The 13,145-nt window shown below is 49.4% G+C and overlaps 1 protein-coding gene across 3 annotated transcripts in view; it reads left to right on the top strand.

The window, feature by feature from the left end:
- LOC140428651 (embryonic polyadenylate-binding protein-like) overlaps nucleotides 1–13,145 on the top strand; it is a 72,409-nt gene that overhangs the window by 53,671 nt on the left and 5,593 nt on the right. For all 3 annotated transcript variants that reach the window (XM_072515333.1, XM_072515332.1, XM_072515331.1), the window contains exons 11-13: nucleotides 5,569–5,694; nucleotides 6,518–6,642; nucleotides 10,054–10,147. In XM_072515333.1, coding sequence (XP_072371434.1) covers nucleotides 5,569–5,694; nucleotides 6,518–6,642; nucleotides 10,054–10,147 — 345 coding nt within the window. The remainder of the gene's footprint in view (nucleotides 1–5,568; nucleotides 5,695–6,517; nucleotides 6,643–10,053; nucleotides 10,148–13,145) is intronic.

Here is a 13,145-nt window from a genome sequence, read left to right as displayed (position 1 = left end):
AGATGGAGGGTGCTGGCACATCGGAAAGGTTTGAAGGCCTATGTGGCGATGCTGCAGGAGACTCACTTGAGGGTGAAGGACCAGGTGAGGCTTAAGAAGGGATGGGGTAGTTGGGTGTTTCACTCGGGATTTGATGGTCGGGCCCGAGGGGTAGCGATCCTGGTTAACAAAGGAATACGGTTCCAGGCGGAGAAAGTGGTTGCGGACCAGCGTGGCAGGTATGTGATAGTGACAGGAGCATTGGAGAGGAGGCTGGTGGTGCGGGTAAGTGTGTATCGTCCCAACTGGGATGATGTAGGGTTTGTAAAGAAGGTGTGTGGGGCCATCCCCAACTTGGAATCACATGAATTGATAGTGGGTGGAGACTGGAACTTGGTGCAGGAGCCAAGATTGGACAGGTCACGCCCGCGCTCGCTTGTTTCTTCCGAGTGGGGGGGTTGCGGTGTGGCTGGACTAATGGTGGAATGGGGAGATGTGCACCCTTGGAGGTTTCTGCACCCAGGGGAGTGTTGTTTTTTTTTTTTTTTTTTTTTGTCGTCTTGGTCTATTCGCGGATTGACTTTTTTGTGGTGGGGATGGCACTGTCAGCTGGGGTCAAGGGGTCGGCAATTGCAATATCTGATCATGCGCCGCATAGGGGCAGCACGGTAGCATTGTGGATAGCACAATTGCTTCACAGCTCCAGGGTCCCAGGTTCGATTCCGGCTTGGGTCACTGTCTGTGCGGAGTCTGCACGTCCTCCCCGTGTCTGCGTGGGTTTCCTCCGGGTACTCCGGTTTCCTCCCACAGTCCAAAGATGTGCAGGTTAGCTGGATTGGCCATGATAAATTGCCCTTAGTGTCCAAAATTGCCCTTAGTGTTGGGTGGGGTTACTGGGTTATGGGGATAGGGAGGAGGTGTTGACTTTGGGTAGGGTGCTCTTTCCAAGAGCCGGTGCAGACTCGATGGGCCGAATGGCCTCCTTCTGCACTGTAAATTCTATGAAATTCTATGAAATGGTGTTGGAGAGGGGGGACAGTGCAGAGGCCAGGGTGGAGATTAGATGTGGGGCTGTTGGGGGACCGAGGGTTTTGTGATAAGATTGGGAAATTAACAAGGAATATGTGGGGTTCAATTTTGCAGGCGGTGGTTTGGGAAGCTCTAATGGCAGTGGTGAGGGGGGGGGAGGTGGAAGTGATCTTGTTAAGGCAAAGGTGGATAAGGAGGAGAGGATGGAGCATCAAAGGCTAATAGATGAGATGCTGGAGGTAGACCGAAGTTTTATGCAGAAGACGGGGATCCAGCGAAGTTGGAAAAGAGGAAGGAGCTCCAGGTGAGTTTTAACCGACTGTCCACTGGGAAGGTGGTGCGCCAACTGAGTCGGGCAAGGGGAGCGGTTTATGGATCTGAATTGGCAGGACAGCTTCACAGGGAGGTGGTGGTGAGGGAAATTGTCCAGCTGCGGGATAGGGCATGTAAGTTGGTGGTGGCTCCGCATCAGATTAATGGGGTATTTGAGGAGTTTTACGAGAGATTGTATAGGTCGGAGCCACCTGAGGGGGGATCGGGGGGATGCAGGATTTCCTGGATGGTTTGGAATACCTGTAGGTCGGGGAGGGTGATTGGGGACATATTGGAGGTGGTGATAGTGGAGTAGGAGATAAAAGATCCGATTAGCAGGCTACAGTCGGGGAAGGTAGCAGGCCAGATGGGTTCCCGGTGGAGTATTACAAGAAATTTAAAGATAATTTGGCACCGCTAATGGTGGGGGTGTTTGAGGAGGTGATAGGGAAGGGGATGTTGCCACAGACTTTGGGGCAGGCATCTGTCTCCCTGTTGCTCAAGATGTATAAGGATCCGATAGAATGTGGGCCGTGTAGGCCCATATCACTTTTGAATGTGGATGCAAAGGTGTTGCCGAATGTATTGGCAGGTAGGCTGGAGGAGTGCCTCCCGAAGGTGATTGGGGAGATCAGACGGGGTTTGTGAAGGGGAGGCAGCTCTTTTCGAACATTAGGAGGGAATTGAATGTGGTTATGGCACCGGCGGAGGGGAGGGAGACACAGAGGTGGTTGTGGCGTTGGACGCCGAGAAGGCGTTTGACCGAGTCGGGGTATTTGATGGCGGTTCTGGAGCGGTTTGGGATTGGACCACGATTTGTAGATTGGGCAAGACTGTTGTATCGGGAGCCGAGGGTCCACGCGAATAACATGACTTTGGGATACTTTGCTCTGCACTCGGGGACCAGGCAGTCATGTCCTATGTCCCCCTGTTGTTCGCGCGTGCGATTGAGCATCGCGGAAGTTCGGAGGTGTGGAGAGGGATATTGCGGAGCTGTGGGGAGGGGGCGTAGAGCATAGGGTCTCTTTGTATGCGGACAATGTGCTGTTGTATGTATCAGAACAGAGTGCGTCAATGGGTGGTATAGTGTGTGTGGTATAAGCTGCATCGGATGTTTGGGTCTTTTTCGGGGTATAAACTAAATTTAGTTTTTGGGTATAAGCTAAATTTTTGTATATTTTGTGGTGTCTTAGCCAGGGGTGGGGGGGCTACTATTCCGTAGGGTGGGGACTCACTTTAAATATCTGAGGGTGCAGGTGGCACAGGATGGAGGGGGGCTCGAAGTATAATGGCACTAGTTTGGTGGGGAGAGTGAAAGTGGATCTGGCAAGGTGGATCTGTCGCTGGCAGGTCAGTGCAGGCAATTAAAATGACGTGTTGCCGCGATTCTTGTTTATTTTTCAGTGCCTGCCGATCTTTCTGCCAAAGGCATTTTTCAAGGAGGTTGAAAAGATGATTGCCTCGTTTATATGGGGGGGTGGGGGTGGGGGGGGTGGCCAGGGGGGTGGCCAGGATTAGTAAGGTGTTGTTGCAGAGAGGACGGCAGTCAGGAGGGTTGTGTTGCTCTCTTTGGTTGGCTCTGAATATGGCGGTCAATATGGTCGCCTTCCTTAATTGTAATTATGTTTGCTCTGGAGTCGCCAGGTATCTTTCGATACCGCCACAAGGTTCAAACCGAATACTGATCAAAGAGTCGGTACACCAGTTAGTTAGTTCAAAGTCAATACTATTTATTTACACACACAGCAATATCTACTCATGCACAAAATACTACAGGCTAAACTATCACTACTGCTAAAGCCTATACTTAGCTTCGGGCGCCCACTCAGTCAGAGGAACAATGGCCGTTGTTTGGTTCTGAAGCTGCTGGGGTCGAAGTGGTGAAGGGGAACAGCTAAGTTTGTCTGTCTGGTAGCGAGCGCTGACCTTGGACTTACTTGCTGCTGGTGTAGCTGGTGGACGGGTCTCTCCGCTGTGAGAGCCAAGTCTGAGAGAGCGATTCTCTCGGGGCCGCCGCCTTATACCCAAAGGGGCTTCGCGCACTTTTGGGCGGGCCTTGAACTTGGCCCCAATCAATTGGGCCGTTTCTTGATCATTCCTGTTGATTTCATCCAATAAAGGGGTGGGTGCCCTGATGGCTGGGTGTGTCCTAGGTGGCCGTTGGCCTGCTTTGTTTCGGTCTCCTCTGGCGCCGGGGTGTCTGCCTTAGTGTCGGTTACTCAAATGTTACTCTTTTGTTCCCGGGGATGGGCCATTAGTATGCTAATGGGCCTACAGTTTTGGTCTTGTCTGGGAGCTGCGGCTCCAATATACAGACCAGCTCTGAACCTGCTTGTTTCCTCAGCATTGTCCATTTTCCCTGCAATCTTTGCAAAGTGTCCACTTTGCAATCGGGAAGTGGCCATCCCAGATGGCTACAGTTGGGTCTTCTGAATTTACTGTATTATTACTGGGCGGTGAATGTGGAGTAGGTGAAGAGTTGGGTTAGAGGGGGGGGGGACACCCAGTGGGTTAGGATGGAGGAGAGTCTGTGCAGGGGGTCGGGGCTGAGGGCGTTTGCAACAGCGCCGCTCCCGATGGCCCCGGGGAAATACTCTGAGTCCGATAGTTGTAGCAACATTGAAAATCTGGAGGCAGTTGCGGCAGCACCTTAGGCTGGGGCGGGATCAAGGGAAACGCCGATTCGGGGGAATCACAGATTTGAGCCAGGGAAGTGGGATGGGAGTTTTCGGAAAAGGGAGTTCAGGGCACTGAAGGATTTGTTTCTGGGGGGCTGGCTGCTTTGCAGGACTGGAGGAGCTGCGAGCGAAGTATGGGTTGAGGCAGGGGGAAACGTTTAGGTATATGCAGATCTGGGATTTCGCTAAGAAGGAGATACAGAGCTCCCCGGTGGCGCCGGACTCCTCACTGTTGGAGGAGGTGCTGACGACGAGGGAGTGGAGAAGGGGGTGGTGTTTATGGGGTGATTCTGAGAGAAGAGAAGGCATCGTTGGAATGGATTAACACAAAGTGGGAGAGGAGTTGGGAAAGAGCATGAGTGAGGGGTTGTGATGTGAGGTGCTCCAGAGGGTGAATGCTTCAACTTTGTGCACAAGGTTGGGGCTGAAGGTTGTGTATAGGGCGCACCTCACAAAGACGAGGATGAGCCGACTCTTTGAGGGGGTAGAGGATGTGTGTGAACATTGTGGGGGGTTGGGCAGGGCTTGCAAACATGTTCATATGTTTGGTCCTGTCCAAAGCTGGAGGGGTATTGGAGGGAGTCTCCCCTGGTGTGGCGGGGAGATCTGTTGGAGTTCCTATCTCTTGAAAAAGTGAGTTGAGGGGAAGGATGGAAGGGTTCTACAATTCATGGGCTTTGTTTATTATGTACTTTGAAGAATTGGATGACATTGAACATTGGGGCGGGGGGTTGGGGTGGTGTGGGGTGGGGGGTTGGGGTGGGGGGGGTGTTGAACTCTCTATGTTGTTGGTGACTATGTATGGGGTGGATGGTGCATTCCTGATTCCTTTTCTTTGGTATTTTTATTTAAAATGTTGGGGGTGGTGGGAGGAGGGGATGTTGGCCAGGGGATTGACATTGTATTTGTTATTGTTGATTGTTTGTTGGTGGGTGTAAATTTGGATGAAAATGTGGAAAAGGAGGAGAATAAAAATATTTTTTTTAAACTTGTAATTATCGCTCTCTCCACTTGCACCGTCTGGACCTGTAAAGACTTAATTATCTGCAAAAACTTGCATTCAAAGTATCATCTTGCATAATTGGCTTTGTCTTATGCTGTGTCTCTTCACTCACCTGATGAAGGAGCTGCGCTCCAAAAGCTAGTGATTCCAATTACCTGTTGGACTTTAAACTGGTTTTGTGTAACGTCTTATTGTAGGGAGTGGCAGATAGACAGGGGTTGCTAGTTTTCCCTCCCAGGGACTCCAGTTTCCTCCCGCAAGTCCCGAAAGACGTGCTTGTTAGGTGAATTGAACATTCTGAATTCTGCCTCCGTGTACCCGAACAGGCCCGGAATGTGGCGACTAGGGGCTTTTCACAGTATCTTCATTGCAGTGTTAATGTAAACCTACTTGTGACAATAAAGATTATTATTATTAGTAGTAAATTTTATCCATGACTGTGCTGGACAAGGCAGTGGTCAATGCATTATATTTTGGGGGATGGAAAAACCCAGTTGGCTGGTTTGTGTTCCTAAACCGTGACGCGTGTGCGCGCTTTATTTTTTATTTTATTTTTTTTGTTTTCAGCCCCCTACCAGAACATCGTTCCCTCAGTGAGAGGGACAGCACCCAGAAGAGTGGCCACAGCCATCAGCACAGTGAGACAAGCATCCACACAGGTCCCCCAGCTCCCACCCAACACACAGAGAGTAGGTAAGTCCATCAGTGACTCGGTTGCCGCAGGCTAGGAGGAGGTCTGGGGGAGGGGGAGGGGGTGAAGGGGGGGGCTGAGAAGGAAACCTATACTTTTGGCCGTGTCCTCCGAAGGGGCTTTATAATTCTAGCCTCCATGAGCGTCCTCGATCGCCACTGCCCCGCCATTGCGGGCCTGCGTCTTTAGCTGGCTAAGGTCTGGAATGACCTCCCCTAAGCCCCAATCCTTTGGTGTCTTTATGTGGTTGGTGTCAACTTTGACAAGCAGCCGCCACAGGATTAATCAAACATTCACAAAGCCTTTTGAGGTTTTCATACACTGCCTTAAAATAATGTTGTTGATCTGACAAATCCTACTTTTATTAGAATTGGAATCAGAAACCATTTAGCCTAGTGGTTGTATATATTAATTTACTGGGTGTGGGCAAGGGTTACTCATGACCTTTGGCCTCAAAGATGGCTCCGGAGGTCAGTTAAGACTGAACTGTGTTGGTGTGGGACTGGAGTCACCTATATAATGGGGCTGGTAAGAACTGCAAGGCCCCCTCCCTAAAGGGATATTAGTGAACCAGTTGGTGTCTATTTCTAAATCCTATGTAGTTGAACGCTTGTTTTTTTTGTTTGTTTTGTTTTTGTTGCATTTGTTAACAAAGCCTCTGGATTGTGTGTCATTTTAGCTTCACTTCCTTTCCTGGTTGAATGAAAACTTTGATTAATGCTGGAACCCAATGAAATGCAAATAAACTATTTTTTAATAATTGAATTAAGTTTGCATTCCGTCTGCAATTTAACCCCGTTATTATCCTCTGCTCACACCTTCTAGCCACTATAGGAACTCAGACGGCTGGACCGCGCACTGCTCTGTCTGGACCTATGGTGAGGGTGCTCCCTCAATATAAATACACAGCTGGAGTCTGCAACACCCAGCACCCTCCCAGCGCACAGCAGGTACTGACCTGAGGCGCTCTGGCCGACCTTCGTAGCTATTGTGGTGTCCTTTGTGATTCTTGTTCTCAGGATGGATGTCGTAGTGTTCACAAAAGACCACAGAAGCTAAGTTCATTAATGAAACTGACTTTCATTTACCCTGCTTGAAGAGGGATGATACCCTTTAAAACTGAATAGTTTGGATGCCACTAGAGTAGTTTTGCATAAATTACTTTATTAAGGATTGAGATGAATTGTAGGAAGGGTACTGAATAACCATTATTAACCATTAAACATGTATTTTTAGGACATAGCGGTAATAAGTAATCAAATGAGATATAGGGTAGCTAACTTGACCAAATGAAAATGAACTGAAAATCGCTTATTCTCACAAGTAGGCTTCAAATGAAGTTACTGTGAAAAGCCCCTAGTCATCACATTCCGGCACCTGTTTGGGGAGGCTGGTACGGGAATTGAACCGTGCTGTTGGTCTGCTTTCAAAGCCAGAAATTTAGCCCTGTGCTAAACCAACCAAAAGGACGTCATTTCTGATATCCTGTCTTTGTGAAACAATCCAGGATGCTGGTTTTGCTGTCCTGCTGCTCACAGACAATGAATGCACAGCAAATTACTGTAAAACTATTCTAGTGGCATCCTAGCTATTCAGTTTTAAAAGGTATCATCGCTGAAACCCCCCCCCCCCCCTTCACTGCTTATTAAAGCTCGACCACTTCGCCCTATAGCAAACAATAATCTAGTAATCGACAATCTACACTCTACTAACACTAGTCTCCACACTGTATCTCTAACTGTACTCTAAACTCTCTACACCCCTCCTCTGCCTCGCTTCAGCCCTCTCCCAGAAGCCTTAGAGTCGTTGCTTTATATAGTTCTGCATCTAGCTCCATCAAGTGGTTAATTATGATATTACATTAACCCTTTATATTCTAGACATTCTACATAATGTCACAACTATGGTTACGTGCTGCATCAGAAATCATTAGCTGGAAAATTAGATTGGGGAAGCTCTCGTGGGTTTTGTTCAAATGTTTCTCAATTCCCTTAATTTTTCTTCTGACCAGCGAGTGGCAGTCAGGGTTAAGCTTTAGGTACCGAGGCATCCAAATGGCGCGGGAATGGGACCGGCTGCATAAATTGAATCTGGCTCGGCTAGTGGACCAAATGAAGGACGATTTTCGAAGATGGGACACGCTTCTGTTGTCACTAGCTGGGAGGGTGCAAACGGTGAAGATCCTCCCGAGATTCCTATTTGTATTTCGGTGTCTACCCATCTTTATTCCGCGGTCCTTTTTTAAGCAGGCCAACAGAGTGATCACGGGCTTCGTCCGGGGCGGGCAAGACCCCGCGAGTGAGGAAGGTAATGCTTGAGCGGAGTCTGGGAGAGGGCAGACTGGTGCTGCCAAATTTTAGCAACTATTACTGGGCGGCTAATATAACCATGATCAGGAAGTGGGTGGTGGGGGAGGGGTTGGCATTGATGCGTATGGAGGCGGCAATAAGGGCACCACTCCAGGGGCATTGGTAGCTGCACCTCTGCCGTTCCCGCCAGCACGGTACTCCACCATCCCGGAGTGTTTGGGGCCAATGGAGGAGGCATGTGGGAGCAGTGGGAGCATCGGTCTGGGCCCCAATCTGTGATAATCACCGGTTTGCCCCAGGAAGTATGGACGGGGGGGGGGGGGCCTCTGGTTATGGCGGAAAGTGGGGATTGAGAGGATGGGGGATATGTTCATAGAGGGGAGCTTTCAGAGTATGAGGGCGTTGGAGGAAAAGTTTGGATTGGCGAGGGGAAAGGAATTTGGGTATCTACAGGTGCGGGACTTCCTTCGTAAACAGGTGTCAACCTTCCCGCTCCTACAGCTAAGGGGGATTCAGGACAGGGTAGTTTTCAGAGTGTGGGTAGGTGAAGGGAGCGTCTCAGACATTTATAAGGAGCTTATGGGGTCAGAAGAGACTCAGACCGAGGAGCTGAAGTGCAAGTGGGAGGAGGAGCTGGGAGGCGAGATAGAGGATGGTCTATGGGCGGACGCGTTGAGTCGAGTCAACGCGTCCGCAACATGTGCCAGGCTCAGCCTGATACAGTTTAAGATTGTTCACCGGGCTCACATGACAGTGGCCTGGATGTGCAGATTCTTTGGGGTGGAGGGCAGGTGCGCAAAATGTGCGGGAGGGCCAGCGAACCATGTCCACATGTTTTGGACATGTCCGAAGCTTCGGGGATATTGGCAGGGGCTTGCGGACGTCATGTCCACGGTGTTAAAGACAAGGGTGGCGCTGAGTCCAGAGGTGGCCATTTTCGGGGTGTCGGAAGACCCGGGAATCCAGGAGCAGAAAGAGGCAGACGTTCTGGCCTTTGCTTCCCTGGTAGCCTGGAGATGGATAATATTAGTTTGGAGGGACTCGAAGCCCCGAAGTCGGAGACCTGGCTATCGGACATGGCTAGCTTTCTCTGTTTGGAGAAAATCAAGTTCGCCTTGAGAGGGTCACTGTTGGGGTTCACCCGGAGGTGGCAGCCGTTCGTCGACTTCTTTGCGGGAAATTAATCATCAGCAGACGGGGGGGGGGGGGGGGGGGGGTAGTTTAGATTGGAGTAGGGGGTCAATAAGGGTGGGACCTGTACGAGAGGTAAATGGCTTTTGCACTATGTTTATGGTTTCATGTATATTGTTTATTTTGTTGTTGCTACTATACCAAAAATACCTCAATAAAATGTTTATTAACTAAAAAATGGTAGTCGGGGTTAAATTCAGAGGAGCATTATCCCAACAGTTAGCACACAGAACATCAAAGACACAGTCGAATAGATTCATTCTTTTAAGCTGTCACGAGGCATGACTCACCGAGCCTCCTCTCCATCGGGCAGGTTTGCTGGATAATTGTTACGTACTGCACCTTTCAGCTGCAAGTCGTGCACGATGTGCACCCCCCCCGCTCCCCAAACCACCACCAACCCCTTGCAGTTTACCAGATGGAGGGGGTGATCTGTTTAAAATGTTCAGGGGGCTCAATCGAGTAGCTACAGAAGTGATGTCCCACATTGGGGAAATTGAGTTGAAATTTAAACCTGACCATTGACGCAGGAAATCAGGAAGGGCTTCCTCGCGTAGTAGTAGCAATCTGGAATGTTCTCTTTTTCTCCCCCCCCCCACCCCCCCCCCCCCCCCCCCCCCCCGGTACGTTACGAACGCTGGGGGAATAATTGGAGCTTTCGTGTCTTGGGTTTGATAGATTTTTGTTGGTTACGGGTAACAAGGATATGGGACACAGGCGGGTAACTGGATAACTCGTTCGCTGACCCACACGACCTCCCGCTCACCCGATTTTGTTACGCGATGTTGAGGCAGGTTTGTGAAGCTGGTTTGCCTGGTAACTGGATTTTCTGATGTGTTTCTTTTTCCGGTTATGTTGCAGGTGTCTGAACCGGCCGTCCATGTTCACGGCCAGATGCCACTCACTGCCTCCATGCTCGCTGCTGCGCTGCCACAGGAACAGAAACAGATGCTCGGTATGTGTTTGAGACCGTTAGCGGTGCCAATGTGGCGTTTATTCCTGACACTGAATCAATGGTCGCGCCTGAACCGGTCTGCACCACTCCCAACGTCGAGCCTCTTAACCCGGTCTTTGGTCCCTTCACTAGAGCCCTGCCTTCAGCTATCTGGGCCCTAAGCTCCAGAATCTCTTGCAAGCTCTTCCCTGTAAACCTCTCCATCTTCCTTCCTCCTTATCTCTCCCCATGGATACCTTTCACTTTGAGCCCTGGAAATGTGTTCACACTGAATTCCACTCTCTTCGTTCCCCACCCCCCCCCCCCCCACAGTCAAACAGGTGATTTGGGGGAATTTTTCACCAAACTTGATGAGCCCTCATCTCTGTCATTGTTTTGTTTTTTTGGTAACTATTAACCGCTGCTAACTCACCCTGCAGTTTTGCGAGGGAGAAGCGGCAATCAGATGTAACTGTATTACAATTAAATAAGGGTAACTACAAAGACATGAAGGAGGAGCTGGCCATAGTTGATTAGAGAAGGAGCCCAGCAGGGAAGACAGTGGAACAGCAATGGCAGGAATTTTGGGGGGTTATTCGGGAGGTACAAAAGAAATTCATCCCAATGAGGAGGAAACATGCTAAGGGGATCAACCATGGTTGATGAGGGAAGTCGAGGCAGTTCAAAAGCTAAAGAAAAAGCATACAAAGTGGCGAGATTTAGTGGGAAGCCAGAGGATTTAAAAGCAAGCAGAGGACAACTAAAAAAGCAATTGGGGGGGGGGGGGTGCAGGGGAGGTGAAATATAAGTGCAAGCTAGCTAGTAATATAAAATAAGATTGCAAGAATTTTTTCAATTATATAAGAGGCAAGAATGGACATTGGACCACTGGAGCAGTAGTAGTAGATAGAACATCGAACGTACAACAGTACAGCACAGTACAGGCCCTTCGGCCCACGATGTTGTGCCGACCATTTATCCTAATCTAAAATCAACCTAACCCACACCCCTTCAATTTACTGCTGTCCATGTGCCTGTCCAAGTGTCGGCAGCTGGGGAATAAAGAAACGACAGAGGAACTGGATAGGTATTTTGTATCCGTCTTCATGGTGGAAGATACCAGAACTTCAAGAGAGTCAAGGAGCAGATTGAGTGTAGTGAACATCACTAAGGAGAAGGTTCTGGGGAAGCTGAAAGTGGATAAATCACCTGGACTGGATGGACTACACCCTAGGGTTCTGAAAGAGATAGCTGAGGAGATTATGGAGTCATTGGTGGTAATCTTCAGGTTTCACTGGAGGCAAGGATGGTCCCAGAGGACTGAAAAGTGGCTAATGTAACACCGCTGTTTAAGAAGAGAGGGAGGCAGAAGACGGGAAATTATAGGCTGGTTAACCTGACTTCGGTCATTGGGAGTCTTTATGAAAGATGAGATTGCAGAGTACTTGGAAGTGCGTGATAAAATAGGACTGATTCAGCACTGCTTCATCAAGGGGAGGTCATGTCTGACAAATCGTGAAAGCACGGTGGCACAGTGGTTAGCACAGTTGCTTCACAGCTCCAGGGTTCCAGGTTCGATTCCGGGCTTGGGTCACTCTGTCTGCGTGGGTTTCCTCCGGGTGCTCCGGTTTCCTCCCACAGTCCAAAGATGTGCAGGTTAGGTGGATTGGCCATGATAAATTGCCCTTGGGTTAGGCAGGGCTACTGGTTTACGGGGATAGGGTGGCGGGTTGCTCTTTCTAAGAGCCAGTGCAGACTCGACGGGCCGAATGGCCTCCTGCACATTTAATTCTATGATCATTCTATGAAATCTGTTTAAATTATTTGAGGAAGTAACGAGGAAATTAGACAAAGGACAGCCAGTGGATGTAATCTATTTGGATTTCCAGAAGGCTTTTGACAAGGTGCCATACAGGAGGCTGCTACATAAGATAAGAGCCATGGTGTTGGGGGCAAGGTGCTGGTATGGATACAGGATTGACTGACTGGCAAAAGGCAGAGAGTGGGAATAAAGGGGTCTTTTTCAGGATGGCAGCCGGTGAGACACAGACGCCTGTGCTGGGACCACACCTATTCATGCTATAGATTAATGGTCTGGAATTGTTGCTAGGTTTGCAGATGACACAAAGATATGTAGATGGACAGGTAGTATTGAGGATGTGGGGAGGCTGCAGAAGAACCTGGACAGACTAGGAGAGTGGGCAAAGAAGTGGCAGATGGAATACAATGTAAGGGTGGCAGCGCAGGGGGTAGCACTGCTGCCTCACGGCACTGAGGACCCGGGTTTGATCCTGGCCCCGGGTCACTGTCCAAGGGGCTGGTTTAGCACAGGGCTAAATAGCTGGCTTTGAAAGCAGACCAAGGCAGGCCAGCAGCACGGTTCAATTCACGTACCAGCCTCCCCGAACAGGCGCCGGAATGTGGCGACTCGGGGCTTTTCACAGTAACTTCATTTGAAGCCTACTTGTGACAATAAACGATTTTCATTTCATTTCATGAGGAGTTTGCACATTCTCCCCGTGTCTGCGTGTGTCTCACCCCCACAACCCAAAGATGTACAGGATAGGTGGATTGACCACGGTAAATTGCTCCTTAATTGGAAAAAAATAATTGGGTACTTGTACAATGTGGAAAGGTGTGCGGTTATGCACTTTGGTCGGAAGAATTGAGACATAGACTATTTTCTAAATGGGGAAAGGCGTCAGGAATCAAGCACAAAGGGACTTGGGAGTCTGAGTTCAGGATTCAGTTAACTTTGGAAGTTCACTTGGCAGTTACAAAGACAATGTTAGCATTCATTTCTAGAGGGCTAGAATACAAGAGCAGGGATGTATGGTTGAGGCTATATAAGGCTCTGGTCAGACCCCATTTGGATTGTGAGCAATTTTGTCCCCTTATCTAAGGAAGGATGTGCTGGCCTTGGAAAGGGTCCAGGGGAGGTTCACAAGAATGATCCCTGGAATGAAGAGCTTGTCGTGTGAGAAGCGGTTTAGGACTCTGGGTCTGTATTTGTTGGAGT

This window comes from Scyliorhinus torazame, chromosome 8 (genome assembly GCF_047496885.1).
Source record: "Scyliorhinus torazame isolate Kashiwa2021f chromosome 8, sScyTor2.1, whole genome shotgun sequence".
NCBI lineage: Eukaryota > Metazoa > Chordata > Chondrichthyes > Carcharhiniformes > Scyliorhinidae > Scyliorhinus > Scyliorhinus torazame.
The sequence above is the reverse complement of the archived record's forward strand: the minus strand, read 5'-3'. Positions and strand labels throughout refer to the sequence as shown.